The 16,177-nt window shown below is 45.4% G+C and overlaps 1 protein-coding gene across 2 annotated transcripts; it reads right to left on the reverse strand.

The window, feature by feature from the left end:
* Positions 1 to 2,849: 2,849 nt before the first annotated feature.
* Positions 2,850 to 14,125, reverse strand: LOC101174984 (insulin receptor substrate 2). Of its 2 annotated transcripts, XM_078932547.1 has the most exons (4): positions 11,845 to 14,074; positions 11,266 to 11,733; positions 10,710 to 11,191; positions 2,850 to 5,485 (listed from the first exon to the last, which is right to left on the reverse strand). In XM_078932547.1, exons 1-4 carry the CDS (start codon positions 13,887 to 13,889, stop codon positions 5,481 to 5,483), a joined length of 3,000 nt encoding a protein of 999 aa, XP_078788673.1. In that variant the 5' UTR covers positions 13,890 to 14,074; the 3' UTR covers positions 2,850 to 5,480. The 2 variants fall into 2 exon arrangements, with proteins under 2 accessions (XP_078788673.1, XP_011482770.1); XM_011484468.4 differs by having other exon boundaries at positions 11,266 to 14,125.
* Between the last annotated feature and the right edge of the window lie 2,052 nt (positions 14,126 to 16,177).

Consider the following 16,177-nt stretch of genomic DNA (forward strand, 5'->3'; position numbering starts at 1 on the left):
CTGTAACGGCGCCATCCCCCAACCTTTTGAGCGTTGCACATTTCTCACAGCCATTCGGCTCTGTTGCAAAAGCTGAAGGGAAAGGAAGGCTGCCTTTGGAATAACCTCTTTAAGACAAAGTGGGCTAAAACGTCTGTGGCTTTAGTTACCTGGTCTGTACTCGAGTTGCACAAAAGTGCCAAGTCATAATGCGAAAATCTGCTTTGTCGTCTGACATCTCCACGACCACAATCTCCATCTAAGTCTAAAGCTGCTTTCACATTGGCCATGTGACGTGCATTCTTGAACGCAAGTAAAGCCCATAGTGTTCACACTGGACAAACATGGAGCGGTTCTTCTTCTTCTTCTACTGCTGCGTGTCCGCCACCTACAGGTTTGGTGCAGAATGTCAAAGTGGTACAAATCTCGCCATCCATGCATCACGACCAAATCCGAGTCCCAGATTGATCAGAATTTTACCTGGTTCGACTTACAATGTGTGTTCAATGGTCGTACGTAGAGCCTAACAACGGACTTAAAAACATGCGTAGCTACGCATGAACCTGAGAGATTTAAACGGAGAAACCCGAAACAAGTATCTACACGTGTTTACATAAACATTTTATTGGAAATGGCTGCTTAACCCTTAAGCTATCTTAAATGACCCCACCCTCACATTGACATGTTCTCCCTACCATGACAAAGGTGGATAAAGGTGGAAAGATTTCATGTATTCCATGGACACCAGTGAAGATCACAAATCATTGAAGAAAAAAGGTTCAGAGCACTGTCTAGTGGGTCTAAATGACCCAACTCCCAATGTTAAAGTGCCTAGGATAGCACAAGGGTTACACAAGCGTTGCCAAAGGTGCTGTTAACCTGGCTTGAGTGTGGATGCTGCTTTTACACCTCCTACGCAGAGGGTGGCAGTGTATACTCTTTTGGTTTATCATTCACCAATAATTGCAGATGTGGAGTAATCGAAACACCTGCTTAAAGACCAACTCTGATCATCTTTGGGGCTATTTTCAAAGCGTCTTTTAATTATGATTATGCAGTTTTTAGCCAAAATAAAAAAACTTTGATCATTTTTAGGACAAAGTTTCTGCAGAGCAGCAGTAATTCATTGCCCCCTCTCTCTAACGTCCCTCTCTCTTCTTCCCCTCTTTCCTTTTCCGTCCGGTCCAACACCAAAGATCTTCAAACATGTTTGAAATTAATAAAGTTTGGCCTCAATTACAAAAGGGGTTTATTCAGACATACCTTTGGTTTGTCTGAAGATTAATAACCCCTCTTGTTAAAGTAAAATATGTCCAACACAAGAGGGCCTCAGGTCTCATCTGTTTGCCCAGCTGTTGGACAGGACAAGGTTAAAAAAAAAAAAAAAAAAGAGTTGTGGGTGGGATTGTTGGCACGGAGCAACCCCGCCCCCCTTAACCTCCACATCAGTGAGAGATAAGAGCAAGGATCTTTTTGACTGACCGCCTAGCATTTTTTCTACGTCACAAAGATCAAACTTCTTTTTTGGCATCAGCTTCTAATTTACAACGATTTGAATAAAGAAATACTCCAAAATGCAATTTTAGGCTTAACGTTTGATTTTTTTTTTGCCACTTTAACTTGAGAAATTCAATCATTACAGAAGGTGCTACATAACAGATGTCACATATTTGAAATAAGTTGCTCACTGGAACATTCAGAGAGGACACCGGGGGTTTTCAGATTTGTTGCCAAAACAGGAAGGACCACATGTTGCAGTTCCTCAAATGATCACTATAGGCTGGTTGAAGAATGGAGCGATAATATGGACACTCCCCTTTTCAAAAAGTCCAACTTTACACCATAAATGTACCACATGTCCACATTTTTTATGCACGAGACACATGAGGTGGTAAATATTTCTATTAATCAGCTGTTTGGGTTTTATTACAGATAAATTTGTGCACAGTTACATAATTATTATGGGTGTGTTCTCTTTCTTTTTTATTTCTTTTTATCGACAGGTGAGCACACCCATATCTGTGCCAGAGTATACTGTCAGATATAAAAAAAGGGCTTTAGTTGGAAGAGTCTCTTTAAGCTTTTCTAAAGCAAACCGTTCCAGCAGTGATCATGAACGATCAGGCAGGACATCTTCATGTGTCAGCGACAAAGATGGCGTAACGACATGTTTACTGCTTGAACTCAACTTCCTGACCTCTGATCGCCGCCTACATAATCCTCTACAAAAGCATTGCTTGGCAGGAAGTCTTTGGCTCGAAAAGAGCTTCCTGCTTCTGCAAGTGTCCGAAGTGTAATCAACAAGAGGAGAAAGTTAAAAAGGAAAGCTCCTCCATCCTCACAGGATGGAGGTGGGATATCCTCTTTTCCAGGCAGGAAGCTATTTGGCTGACAGATACATAATATTTGAGCAGATGTTTCAGATAAATGTTAGTATTTTGATTTGAGATGAATTGAGTGAAAATCCATGGTTTAATTGTGAAGTAGCTGGCAAGCATGGATCAAGAGAATGTCTATGGAGCAAAACACAAAAAAAATGAAAATAACAACCTTCACATGTTTGATGAAAACATCTGGATTTTCCTCCAAACTTTGGCAGAATTTTTTGAAAGGAGTTTAAAAAACAATCATTCAATATGGGAGGTGGGAGAGTCATGGTCTGGGCTTGCTTGTGCTCTACCTGAAACATAATAAATTAAAAAATAAAACAATAATAAAAACAAGACTCGGGCTTAAAGGTACTTCGGATTCAAGGCTTGTGAACTTTAATTGTGTTTTTACTTGATGAGATTCCAGCAGATATTTTCGCTTATTGCCCCAAAAATGCAGTTTTTTTAAAAGTTTGGTGGGGGGAAAAAAGAAGAACAAAGTTTAAATCTTTAAATAAAGTCATTTATTTCTGTTTCTATCCATAATTAATACAGACAAAAGCAATACTTTACTACTAGAATTTAAAAATCTTTTGTGAGCATCACAATAAACATTATATGTAAGTATGTACAAAAGTATGAGGAAGACAAAAAACAAACAAACATTCAAACTGAGTCAATCCAAGATCGATCTGTAAATCCATTCATAGACACTGAAACAGGGAAATTCTTCCCCAAAGCATAACACTTGGCAGAGAAGAAAAATGTAAAAGGTAGCGGAAAAAATGTCTCCCGCTAATCATCAACTGATAAAAAAAAAATAATATTAAAAAAAAATGGTACATTTGGTTCCACTGTTGTAAACTAATTTCTTTTACTCATGTCACTATTGCATATGCCATTGGGTAAAATGTGTAGACAAGGCAAAAAGATTTCTATAAGAAAATAAACAATTTAAACTTTTGTTCATAGACTTTGAGGGAGAAAAAGCATAGAATATACTGTAAAACCCCTTTTAAAAATCTGTAGCCAAAGTCTTTACACAGGAATATCATTTCAGGTCAAATCTAAGTACTCTAGATATAATTATTATTTAGTTAAAGTTACTTTTATGTACATAATTTACAGTCAAAATTCTAAAGATAAATAGATACCACAGCGGCGCATGGTACAAAACTACAATAATATAACACTTGTCAAAACCAGTTTAAATCAATGGTGTTCCCACCAGCTCAGCAATACATTCAGACCTTTTGAATTTTCCAATTTACTGTCAAACAAAAAGGGTTGTGAGCCAGTTGGAGGCGGTACAGTCACTGTACTGAAAGAGGGATTTTTTAAATAAAAAACCTGGCAGCCATTGCGGGGTAGCTTGGTTAAAAGTGCGGATTTAAGCTAGTGCTCGCTTCTCTGGAATTAAAACAAGACCATGCAACTTTTTTGGAATTATATGATATTTTGTACATGTTCCTTCAAAGCTTGCAATTTTAAATAACAATTTTGAAAACATAAGCAAAATACTGCTTAAATGAGCAAGTTGGTAGACACTGCTATTTGCATTTGAAGGAACAAATAATTTGCATAATTGTTTTGTTTTTTTCTTAACTTAGCCATCATACATTGTCCCTGGTGAATCTAGTTAATGTCAAACAGTTCTCTCAGTTGTAAAAGAAAATAAATAAAAAAAATAAATAAACTGAAACAAAAATGTTGAAAGAAGACCGAGTTCCTATTTAAGATAAAAGTTTGTTAGGAATTTCGTAAAGTAGCTACAAGCTAGTAGCTAATTGTGTTGGCAAATATTAGCTAGTTAGCTATCGTTGTGTAATACTTGCTATAACTGTTCGCTGATTTTTTTTATATATATATCGCCTTATTGTGTCGTAACTACGTAACATGGTCTTGCTTTACATAATTATACATATTTGCGACTATTACTTGTACATCGTTTTCCAAGCTAACGAGTGTTCAGTGACGGTGCCAGATGTGACTGTAGGTCCCTTTTCCACGAGACCCTCCTACCCTGAGAGCGACTTTCTCTCCGGCTACTAGTGGCTGACCTGAAACCGCCACAGCTGTGCCTCCAGTTTCTACAGTTTACCCTGGCTCCGCCCCCCCATGGTCACCTCGGCAGCTGTAGAGTCAAATGATTTCACAGCATGGTGGCCCGCGTGGAGCTGGCCATTGGCTTGAAGGTAGGAGTGTGTGAAGTTTTCGGGCTCAATTGACTGAGGAACTATGGGAGGTACAGTGCCAGTTGTCGTAGTGTCTGAGCTGATTCATAAATGAATGCACGACTATTATTAGACATCTAGAAATATAATTTCGGACAAAAATATTAAACTGGGTTAGAATAATTAAGAAAATACTTTGATATTAATAGAATAAATTGGATTTCACACAGCCTCACTTTAAATTTCTGACATAATATATATTTTAAATGGTAAACGAGGCATTTTGCTTTTCTCAAGACAATAACAATATATAGAGCAAACATAATAGAATATTTATCTCTTATTTCATAGAAAACATAAGGTCAGTATGCACATTAAGGCATCGGGCATGTCCAATCAGACATTCAGCATCCAAAAATAAATAAAATATCTAATCATATATATATATATATTTCATATTTTTACGCTCAGTGTACCTTGGTACTGTCATTTCCGAGGACTTGTAGCAGTTTTCATTGTTCACTGGCATACTAGTTTCTTTTGTCTTCGAAATGCAGACTTACACACCAACATAAAAACTACCCTCCAGTAAATAAATAGCATCTGGGTACCATTAGAGCTCTTTTATTGTCTGACTATCTTTGCCTCTGTGCTTGTGCCAAGATCTGGGTCACAGGAGAAATGGCCTCTCAAAGTGCAGGAAACAGGAGACGTACCGACCCGACGTGCAGAAGACACACCTGTCCCGCCCTTCAGCGGTTTCTCTCTATGGATAGGTGACCTGCTTGTTTTTCTTGTGTGAGTGCGTTCTGTGTTTTTAGGCATTTGCCATCCTGATGGTCCAGACAGTCCCTTTTAGGCCATCGAGGCCCAGCGGCTGGACTCAAGTTTGTTTTCACCCTGTTTTGTTTGCGGTTTCATAGTAGCAGCTCAGTAAAGTCAGATGACGATCCGGGCTTCAGTCTGGAAAAGACGACACAAAAAAAAAATATATAGAAGAATTAGAAGACTGAAACATGTAACATTTGAATTGTACACAAAATTATGGTTTAGTCGCATGCACCCGTACAGGGGTTGACCCGTACAGGTGCTGTAGGTTTTTCGGTTGTGGAGGGTTGTAAAGAAGAGTAGCTGGTTAGAGGCGCACCTGAAGGGGTGTGCCGGTGTCTTGTCCCTTGAACATTATTAAAAATGTAACGTACGATTATTATGCGTGTGGTAACCGTATCGTGAGGTAGTGGTAAGGCTAATGTAAGTTGGACATACTTATGACTTACAGGTAATGCTTTTGTGTGGTACTCTTATGCCACACACATGCCATGCATATTCTAGGCGTTACCATTACTAGCCCCTTACTGACCCTGCACAAATGAAGTACACAAAGTGCCCGCAGGACGCCCATAAGGTTCCCCTACAAGCTACGCTCCCACTGTTCAAAAATTAATTTCGAGTTGAGCTAAACGTAAGGAGCGCACTATAATCATTTGAACAACAGAAATGAGAAGAAATATTGATTGAATAAATACCGAAAAAGAATGATAAAGATGACTGAAAATTATTTTTTTTAAAACAACATACGTGTGAAAAAAATGTTTTGAAATGTACATGTACTCCATCTCTGTCCCAGAACGACATCCGATTGTGTTCTCACAAACACCACCAGCGCCAATTAAGCAGACCTTTGAGACGGCAGCCGCGGGAGGACGGAGGGAACACCGTGTTACGGCGCCGGCGTACAGCGTGAACTCATTCACAGACTCGGATTAGTGTTAATGAGCCACAAAAACAAGGAGCCTGATTTCGGTTCCATATCTTGAACAGTTGGTTCGGTACAGTTTGTTCTTTTACATCAAACCTAAAGAACTGAAAACCATTTTTCTGTTCTTAAGAGTCTAACCTTATCATTCCTCTTCTATGTGATTGTACAGTCAGCTAAAGGAGGGGGGGGGCTTTTCTGCAACAGCTTTAATTGCATAATCTGGGATGTAAAGCGATGGGGGTTGGGGGGGGGGGCTGCCTTGTTGCTATGGACACAGCGAGCACCGGAGGACCAAGCAACAAGCAGAACAGCAGCATCTGTGGTGTGAAACAAGCAGGAACTGCATTTGTGCTGCAGCAGATGTTGGTATTATTTGGGGGAGGGGCAAAGAAGCGGCTGGATGACCTCGAAAATCTGCAATTTCCTTCAGAGTTCCTAAAAAGTTGGCGCTTCTGGAGTGTAAACATGCGATGCACGCGCTGCAGCCTAACTTGATTCCCGCAGACAGGGTGACGTTTGATGGATTTGTAATCGCCCCGCGTATTCCCCCAGCTGATGACCGTGCAGGTTACTCTCCCTGATCGACCCCTGGCCGTCCAATCTCATCCGATGGTGGATGTAATCTCATCTGCAGCCGCGCGCCGGCTGAACGTGGGGAACGCTGCCGACGCGTTGCACTTCTGCCTGGAACATCCCGGCCTACTTTAGCCCCCCTTCGCCTCTCTGAGCTGTGACACACACACTCGCAGAGAAACTGCTCGCTGCCTGGAAACTCTGACACAGGAGCCTGCAGGGGTTGACGTGTGCACGCCTGTTCCCTACATATCACGTAACGCGGCATCACCGCGTTGCCACCCCCCCCATCCTTGGCTGTTACGCCCCCGTTCCGAGGTAAACAAGTTTCAAAACAGCTGGTGTGCCCTTTGAGGCCACGCGGCACATGGACAAAAGGCCGATGGACACCATTGATGGTTGCCTTTGGGTGCAATTCCGTTCACGCCGGACATGAAAGGAGGCGTAGCGATGAGACATTTTTGGAGATGCCGAATCGGTTTCAGAGAAGTAACGGATGTGTTTACAGTAAGACCTCCTAAATACCCAGGACAATCACACGTTTTCCACGATTACTGGATTCAGGTGGTTCCAGGTTTGGGACCAAGTTCACCATAATTGGCTAAAAGAGCTGGTAGAACTAAAAAATTAGCAGTTGCCATTTGAAGGCACCTTTGACCCACAGCCAGGGTCCTGACCGAAGCTTTAGGTAGACTCCTCCCCCCTGTCGAGTACAGCTTGGCCGTGCAGCCCGGTCATGCAGGTCAAACTCCCGCCGTGACATCATCTGCCGTGCAGAAAAATGAGTGACGTTACGGGAAAGCAGGATTTTAGCAGTTGCACGCCGGTGTCTCAAATCCGCCTACGCACGCCGGGACGCAGTGCTCTGGCCGTAGCAGATGGCGGGCTGTCATTAGTGAGCAAGAAAGGATGTGCAACGTGCAATTCCATTGCCAACTAGTAGAGCGGTGGGATTTGCCAGAAAAGACCCCAATGAAAATTGTGTTTTTGGTGTTTTTATCATGTTCACGTGGCAAAAAATTATATTTAAAAATCGCATTTTCTGAGAATTTCTTTATTCAAATTGTTGTGAATCAGGACCAGATATTTAAAAAATGCCATCGGAAAAGGAGCGCAATTGTTACGTAGAAAATACGCAAGGTGGGCCACAAGCAATTAAAGCAATTTTCGAGAGGTACACGGCGATCTGTCACAATGTCAGTCAACAATGTTAAGTGTTGGTGTGAATATGCTAATGCGGCTATAGCGGTATCAGACTTCTTTTTTACGTGTTAACAAGGTTGGGAGTTACCGTAGTCAGAGTAACGTGCGTTTTAGCAGTATCTGTCTATTTTTATTCGTGTTGCAAACAAGGTTGGGCATTTTTGTGAATATGCTAATGTGGCTAACATGTAGCATGTTGTAATATGTTTTTTTATTTTAATTATATGTTACTAACAAGGTTGGGAATTAAGTTAGTCACAGTACCGTTTGTTATAGCGGTACTGGTCAATTTTTTTAAGTGTTGCAAACAAGGTTGGGAGTTACAGGTATTGCAGGTACGCTAACGCGGCTAACACTCCTAACGTGGCTATCTCCTCTAACTGGGCTAACGTGCAGCGTGCAACTAACAAGGTTTTAAGTTACTGTAAACGCAGTCATTCAAGTTTAACCAACGAACTTTTCTCCGACTCTTATCTCGCTTAACACGCCTCATATTTTAGTGCACCTATTAAATGACATAGGTTCAAAAATAGACAATTCAGTGGCGGTGTGCCCTATAGTGCGGAAAATACGGTAGATCCATTTATGTCTTCCCTTGTCAGAAAACTGGCTTAAAACTGTACAGGTAGCCAACATTGCTCACTGTTTTTGTTGAACCGGTAAAGTACGCTTGAGGGTGTGAAAGGCTGTAAGCTAGCAGAAGAGCATGGAAACAGAGAGCTCTCAGTTATGGGTGACGATGGGAGAGGGGTGGGGTTGCTCCATGCCAGCGGTCCTGCTCACAACTCAGAGGTGAATTTCAACTGAATGAATGTCGCTCTGCAGAAACTATATTTTAGAAAACGACACTGGTTCTTTTATTTGGGCTATTGTTCTGATAATGCTTTAGAGTGGGTCTTTAATCGTCAAAGAAGGCTTGGCGGCTGGCGTCAGATTGGAGTCTTAGTCAGATGAAGAGGAGAAACAGGAGACGGCTGACTTTGCTAATCTGAGTCTGGTACAGAACATCCACCTGGCTGAGCTGGAGACAGCAGTCACATGGTCAGGGTAAACAAACACCTTGGAGGAGTTCAGCAATTAAAAAAGCAGCAGAATTTGGGAGGTGAAACTGCCAGTCCCCCTCTGAACGCCTCACCAGTGAGAGGATTAATTCATCAGCAGGGGTGTCTGGCTGGAATGGAAACTCTGCGGGTTTTGGGTCAGAGAGAGAGCGCAGCCGCCTAGGCCCAGGCGTCCCGACAAACACAAACCCAACGCCCTCAGCCCCGGGGCCCGTCGCCAGAAAGCCTGCGGTCTGCTTTGACCTCCGTCACCCTGGCTCACCGCTCAGTGCTGCATTGGCGCATTTGGTAAACAAGCTTCTTCCTGCTCTCCCAGAATGCACCTTGGTCAAAGGGAGGCTGGTTTGTTGTTGCCTTTTAAAAAGCCCCCCCCCCATCCTCCTCCTGGTAAGTGCAGCGCCTTATGAGGCAGAGGGACAGCAGAGCGCACGTGCCGTCCCACAACATTATGCACGCACTTACAGGCAACCCCTGCACATGCAAAAAGAACAACAACAAAAAAAGAGGATTCTGGGAAATAAAAAACAAAAAACACAGCACTGGCTTTGCATGCATACGTGCAGGAATCCCACATGCATGTTCCTCCTTCCCCCCAGGCTTTATTGAAACCATTCAAATATTTTCACGGCACTAAAAGTGTAAACAAACCATTTTAAAAGGGAGCATAAATTACAGGGGGGCTGAAATGAAAGCCAGAAGACAAAAACAGGGCAACTGTTCAAACCAGCTCAGACAGGAATGCACTGCTGTGACCTCAAGTTACCTGCCCCCCCTCCCCCCGCGCACGAGGACAAGCGCGCGCGGGGGGAGGGGGGGTCGGCTCTTCCATCACCCCCTTAAACACGCCCCTGCATACCCATCTACGTGCTCGGAAGCACATACGAGGTACACGTACTTTGCTGTGTTTTTACAGCCGCTGAAACGACCACAACAAACTTATTTCATCGAGACATCAAACATTTATTACTTTTTTTATTTATTTAAATAAAATCATCTATTTGTTGATAATGTATTTGTCGTTCATTTTACGGAAACAACCCGCAGCCACGGAGCTTGTTTACTTCCAGATGCCAGCCCGGTCACGTTTCAAGACAGCTCTCTGCGAAGTTCAAGTGCGCTGGGAAATGCCACAATCACAACGCACTTTGGCCCCGAAACACCGGGCAACCTATTACCTATTGGGTAATAGCTGTAAAGATCCTATTTTATCTCAAGCGATGCAAACAACAGCCTCGTGCCGTTTTTGTTTTGGTTTTAAGGTGAAAGGTGACTTTAAAAAGAAAAAAAAGACAAACTGGGAATTCTGAGCCAAGAATGTGTACGTGAAAGCAGCATCTGTAGAGCGGAAACGCAACAACAAGCTCTCATCTTTTTTTCACCCCCACCATCCAGTCCGTCAACTGTACAGGCACTATTTCCCTATAGACTTGTAACACATGGATATTTTCCTAAAAAAACATGTTTTATATACAAACAAATATGTATGCAAGCTTTTTAGGAAACTTTAACTTTAGAAAAATTGATTAACCCTTTAAAACACTGTTGCATCATCTATATTCAAAATAAAATAAGGGTTTAACAGTGCACCCACCTTTGGCAGTGGTTGCAGCCTCCTGAAAGCCCAGGCAGGCGTACGGCGCACTGTGTAATCCATTGATGCCTCCTTTGCAGCTGCTGGCAGGCTTGAAGCCCACCAAGTCGCCACATTTCTCCACATCCCTCGTTTCCAGCAGGTTCATGGCGATGTAGCTCAGTCCGGTCGGGAAGGCGGTCAGGCTCTGCCGGGTCACCGGGCTGCCGGACTCCTCGTCCGAGCACTCGCTGCTCCGGGACGAGATGTTCTCCACCGAGCTGGGCCGCTTCACGTTGTCGCCACGGGCGAAGGATGGGAAGACCGGGGTCACCGTGGCGGTGGAGGAGAAGGTCTCCGAGCTGTGGCGCCGACGCCCCTGCGGGTTGGCCCGGACTACCTTGGCGGAGCAGTCTGGGTCCACTGTGGCGCCGAGGAGGAAGACTCCGATGCGCTCCTGGACGCTTTGGTCCTCCCAAGAGAGCTGCCTAGCGCTTTGACAGCTGAAATGCGACAATATTATTTTTTACTTCTTTGAAACAAGATCGATTCGGATCAAAGTGATGCAACAACATACCTTGATGGGTTCTGACAGACCAGTTGTGGAGAGGTCAACCCAAAGGTCATCTCAGTGTAGTCAGTCTTCACGTCCTCCCCAAGCATCGTTTTCCCACAATCCTCTTGGTCCTCTCCATCCTCAGAGCAGGGGCAGGAGGATAACTCTGGGAGCGTGTCCAGGCGCTCAGCAGGAGCGTCAGCTCCCCTGGGTAAACGGGAGCCCAAATCCAGATTGATGTAGTCTGTCAGGGACGGCCTCCCCTGACCCCCGCCACTCGAGCTTAGCGATGACGGCTGACTCTCTGTGGAGGTGATGGAGGGCGGCGAGGATCTGCCGCTGCTGAAGTCGATGTTGATGTACTCGCCGGGGCTCCTGGGCTCACCGGGAAGTTCGTTCATGCTGGGCAGGGTCCTCAACATGTCCAGAGAAAGTCTGTTGGGCCGGCCCAGCCTCCCCCGGTACTGCAGGTTCTCCGCTCGGTTGTGTCTGCCCGGAGAGGGAACAGAGGGACTCAGCGGTGATGTTAGCTGCATCACTGAGTAATAGTCAGACTCCCCTGGCTGTTGCCGGGAGCTCTGGGGGCTCATGAGCACATACTGGCCGTCATCTTCATTCCTGGGCTGAAGCTTGGCAGGAAGCGTGAGGGAACCGCTCTGATAGATCGGTCGAATCGCCACCGGTTCTCCATAGTCAGGTGGAGTCTGCAGAGGAGGCGGGTTTCCGGGGGACATGTTCATGTATTCGGCCTGCCTGTCGGGGCTCTCGACGGAAGATTTGGAGCCACACCACATCCTCATGTAGCCGTTATCCTCCAGAGAGCCGCTGCAGGGCGACTGGGTCTTGTAGCCGCCGTTGACGGCAGCCTGGGGATGCACCCTGGGGTTTACGATCTGTTTTGGTGCAGATACACACATCGGGCTCATGGCTACGTAGTTGTCGGCTTTGCCAGATGGAGGTGCTACGCCTGGCGTCATGGGCATGTAACCATCGTCGCCGAGGTTGCTACTGGAGCTCCTGGATGAACCGATCTCGATGTCTCCATAGTCCTCTGGGTAGCAGACTTTGGGGGAGGCAGAGTGAGAGCTCTGGCCCTGGGCCATCCTCATGAGCGTGTACTCGTCCAAGGAGGCAGAAGCAAGCGGCGCTGCCACCCTCTGTTGCCGTGGCGTCGTCAGGGAGTGTGTCCGCTTCCTGTAAACCTTGTCATTCCCCAGACTTTCAACCCCGCCGCCACACCTGGATCCCTCCATTACAATGTAACCGTAGGAGTCGCTGGTGTCGCGGGACGGTGGCGTGCTGGCAAGGGAGTCTGGGGTGTCACTACGAGTCAGGGAGAGGAATTTTGGCTCACATGGGCTGGAGCTGAAATCATCGCAAAGCATGAAAGCGGTGTCGCTGAGGGAGCCGGAGATGGAGGCGCTGCAGCTGAAAGGCCGCCGGGCTTTGTCGGGGGTGGAGATGGTGGTCCCTAACCGGGGAGATGAGCTGACGGGGCTGGAGGCGGCTGGAGGGGAGTTGGACACGGGCATGGAGCGGCTGTGATGGAGGTTGGAGGCAGACTCCAGCATCCTGCAGGTGCGCCCACTGCTCAGGGTGTGGAAAACGCAGAGATGGTTCCCAGAGTTGAGGCTGGTGGGACTCCCACCCACCGAAATGGACATGGACACGGGCCGCGTCACGCTTCCATCCCCTTCGCTGGACGTTCGAATCCGGCTGGATGTAAACCTCCTCCCCGGAGAAGTGGCTGCCATGCTGTCTGTTCTGGACCTTCTCACCAGGCCAGTCTGGCTGGGGGGGAGGTTATTCAGGTTGCGCCGCGTTGGCACGGATATGGGGTTGGTGCTGGCGGACTGACTCTTGCTCCTGGGCCTGAACTCGGACAGCTCCTTCATGGCTTTCATGGCCTCCAGTATGGTCTCGTGGATGTTTTGGGCCACCACAGAGTCCTCAGCCTGCATCCAGAACTCGCCCGGTCCAGTCACGGCCGACCGGCCCACCTCTATGAAGAAGAAGTTGTCCGAGTGGCCACACCTCCTGATGTTCATGAGCTGCAGGGTGACTGCAGCCGTTTCAGAGTTCAGCTTCACGAAGCTGATGTTCCGGCCAGACAAACACAACCTGTAGACGCCGGTGAGGTTCTTGGTCTGGCCCAAACCTCTGGATTTCATGTTGATCTGCCACACCTCCTTGTACACAGGTGTTGTGGATGAAAGCAGTCCGTAGCTGACCTCCTCAAACCCCACTAAGGAGGATGTGGAAGCGGGACTGTCAAAGGCTTTCCCCTCAGCAATGAGGTCCGTCAGAACACTGAACCAGCTCTCCTGCTCCTGCTCGTTTTCTGCAGCCACGGCGAAGTACTCGTCCTTGGTGTAGAGGGCGACCAGGTGCTTGTGTTTGGCGTCGGCGCGTTTGTTTACGCACAAGCAGGAGTCCAGCGTTATGACTCGCTTGGCGGCGGACTTGTTCCTCCACTTCTTCTCGCTTTCGTAGTACTCCAGGCGGGCGGGCGAGCTCCCCGTGGGCTCCCGGAGCACGAAGAAACGCCGGTGTCCGTGTTTCTGCTTCCGCAGGTATCCGCACTTCTTCACGTCGTTCGTCCCGGTGGATGACAGGTGTCCTCCCGTAGCCGGAGGGCTTGCCATATTTTCCTCTTCTTTTTTTTCCACGCAAACTCCTATTTCCTTCTTACTGTTCAAACTTACGGTTTCGAAAAACAAAAATAAATGAATAAAAACAAGCTCGCGCCCGTTTTCTTTCGGTCCGCGCCGCTCTGTTCGGCCGATTCGATGCCGGAGAAAAACAACATGTGACGCCGCTGCTCTAAAAACGGAATAAAACCTGGTCACGGGGGGCGGGACCTACCGCAGGGGCAGTGTCTGTCCGTCACGCGGCTTCCTCGCTTCCCATTGGGTGGCTCAGCCGTTCAAAGAGGCTGCTCCGCCCTCCCTTCGCTTCCCCAAACAAACACAGTGGAAATCCGGTAAATCCAACAGCGAAGCGAGAAAATTAACCTTTAGTCACAAGTTTAGGCAAAACATCATCAGTCGAAACTGAACCATTGCCTCATTTTAATTAATATTTTTTTGTTCTTACAAAAAACAATTGGACTGTAAACATCGACGTCCCACATATTATAAATTGAGTGTTGTGGCCTATTTTTAAACCCCTGGGTTGTGGGTATTCCTCTCCAACCGGAACGCGCTGTCCATTTTTAGATAGTATATGGGGGAAAAAAGGAAACATTTTTTCAAATCATTACTTTTAAAATTCTATTGAAATGTTCCTGTCCTGCATCTTAAAACGACCAATATGAATAAAAACTCCTTCATGTTAAGTTCGTCACTGATTCAGACGAAAAGTGTGGAAATGCTGACACCTGCTGGCCACTGAGTGTACTTCTTGCAGATTCAACATGAAGTTGTTGCAGTTTACAGGCTGAAAAAGAGGATTTGATGATGGGTTATGATGGTTTGGTAGGGGGTGGCAGTCACAGGGGTTGTTTTTCTGTAATCTGTCAAACAAGCAGATTAGATAGGTGTCACAGTGATAGATGAGGCCTTTTAACCAACAACAAACACATCTGATTCTGCAGATTAAGGTTAATCCCTGCCCCGTCCACTACTGCTCAGGTTTTTAATAATGTGTGCGACATTTTTTTGTGTGTCTGTCTTGTTTTTGCACAAGGGGTGAATTTATTAGACCTTAATCTCACTCAGAACATGTGTTTTTCCAGCATGAGTCCCCACCTATAATCTCAACAATAGGAAAAACATTCATTCCCTTGGCGGGATTAGCAACACCTCACATTTTGACCAAAGATATAAACAAATGAAGGAACAAAGAGCTTATTGTTGACAATGGACAGACTGTGTGTTTTTCTAATTGTACTCGGGGAAACAACGCAAACAGCATTGTTTGTGTTTGCTGTCCACAGTCGTTCGATTTGTCAGGCTAAAATCTTTCTCTTTTTTGTTGTTTTGCTTTTTCTCCAGCAGAAAATAAAAACAAAAACACATTTTATTTATGAAATGCCTTGCAGGCACTCCTAAGTCTGTTAAATTGGTAAAAATGGATTAAAAACACAGAATTTAGAGTGTTTTGAGTGTTGTTGAAGTCTCCAACAGCTCCTTTTGCTCCCGATCACATGTGTGATGTTTGGAACAGGTTTGAGTTTGGGGAGAGCGAAATGATGAGATGGAGGGAACGATGACAATAACTGGTAAAATGGGATCGTACGTTAAAGTGGATTTGGTGGATACAGTTTAAGACAAGGGAAAATCAATCAGGATTTTATTTCATTGAGACAGTCGAGGAGGTGTCAGGAAAGAGGTTGATTGGGATGGATGGAGATGTAGAACTGGGTGTCACTTGAAGGGAAAAAATTTAAGAAGGATGAAAAGTATCGGCCCTAGGATAGAACCCTGGGGGACGCCTAAAGTTAGGGGAAGTAACAGTGAAGTGAAGGAGTTTAGCTGAATAAACTGAGAAAGGAGGTGTGAACCAGTCCGTAAGGGACGAGGGTGAGTTAAATAATATTGAAGAATCAAGACGATAACACATAGGAAGAAAACAGGAAAGCTGCCAGAAGGAAAAACTTTTCAATGTGGTAGTTTCAGTAGAGAAATGAGGCAAAAAACAAAAACAAAAACTGGAGGCAAATTGGTCATAAATATTAGAAGGCAACCATTATCTTTCAAGAATCACAGTATTTGGACCCAGGAACATTCAACCAATGAAGTAAAAATGGATTATACCAGTGATGGAGAGAGCCAAACCAGTTAAAGGTGGATCTGGTTGAGTTAAGATGTTTCTGCAACTAAGGAAAGACTGTTTAGAGCAAATCAGCAGTGGAGCAGGGAAAGATGAAACCAAATGAGCATCATTAACCAGCAGCTGATGAATATTTTGAATTGTGGAGCCAGTTTATCAA

Source organism: Oryzias latipes, chromosome 2 (genome assembly GCF_053564925.1).
Source record: "Oryzias latipes strain Hd-rR chromosome 2, Olatipes_Hd-rR_3.1".
Classification (NCBI taxonomy): Eukaryota; Metazoa; Chordata; class Actinopteri; order Beloniformes; family Adrianichthyidae; genus Oryzias; species Oryzias latipes.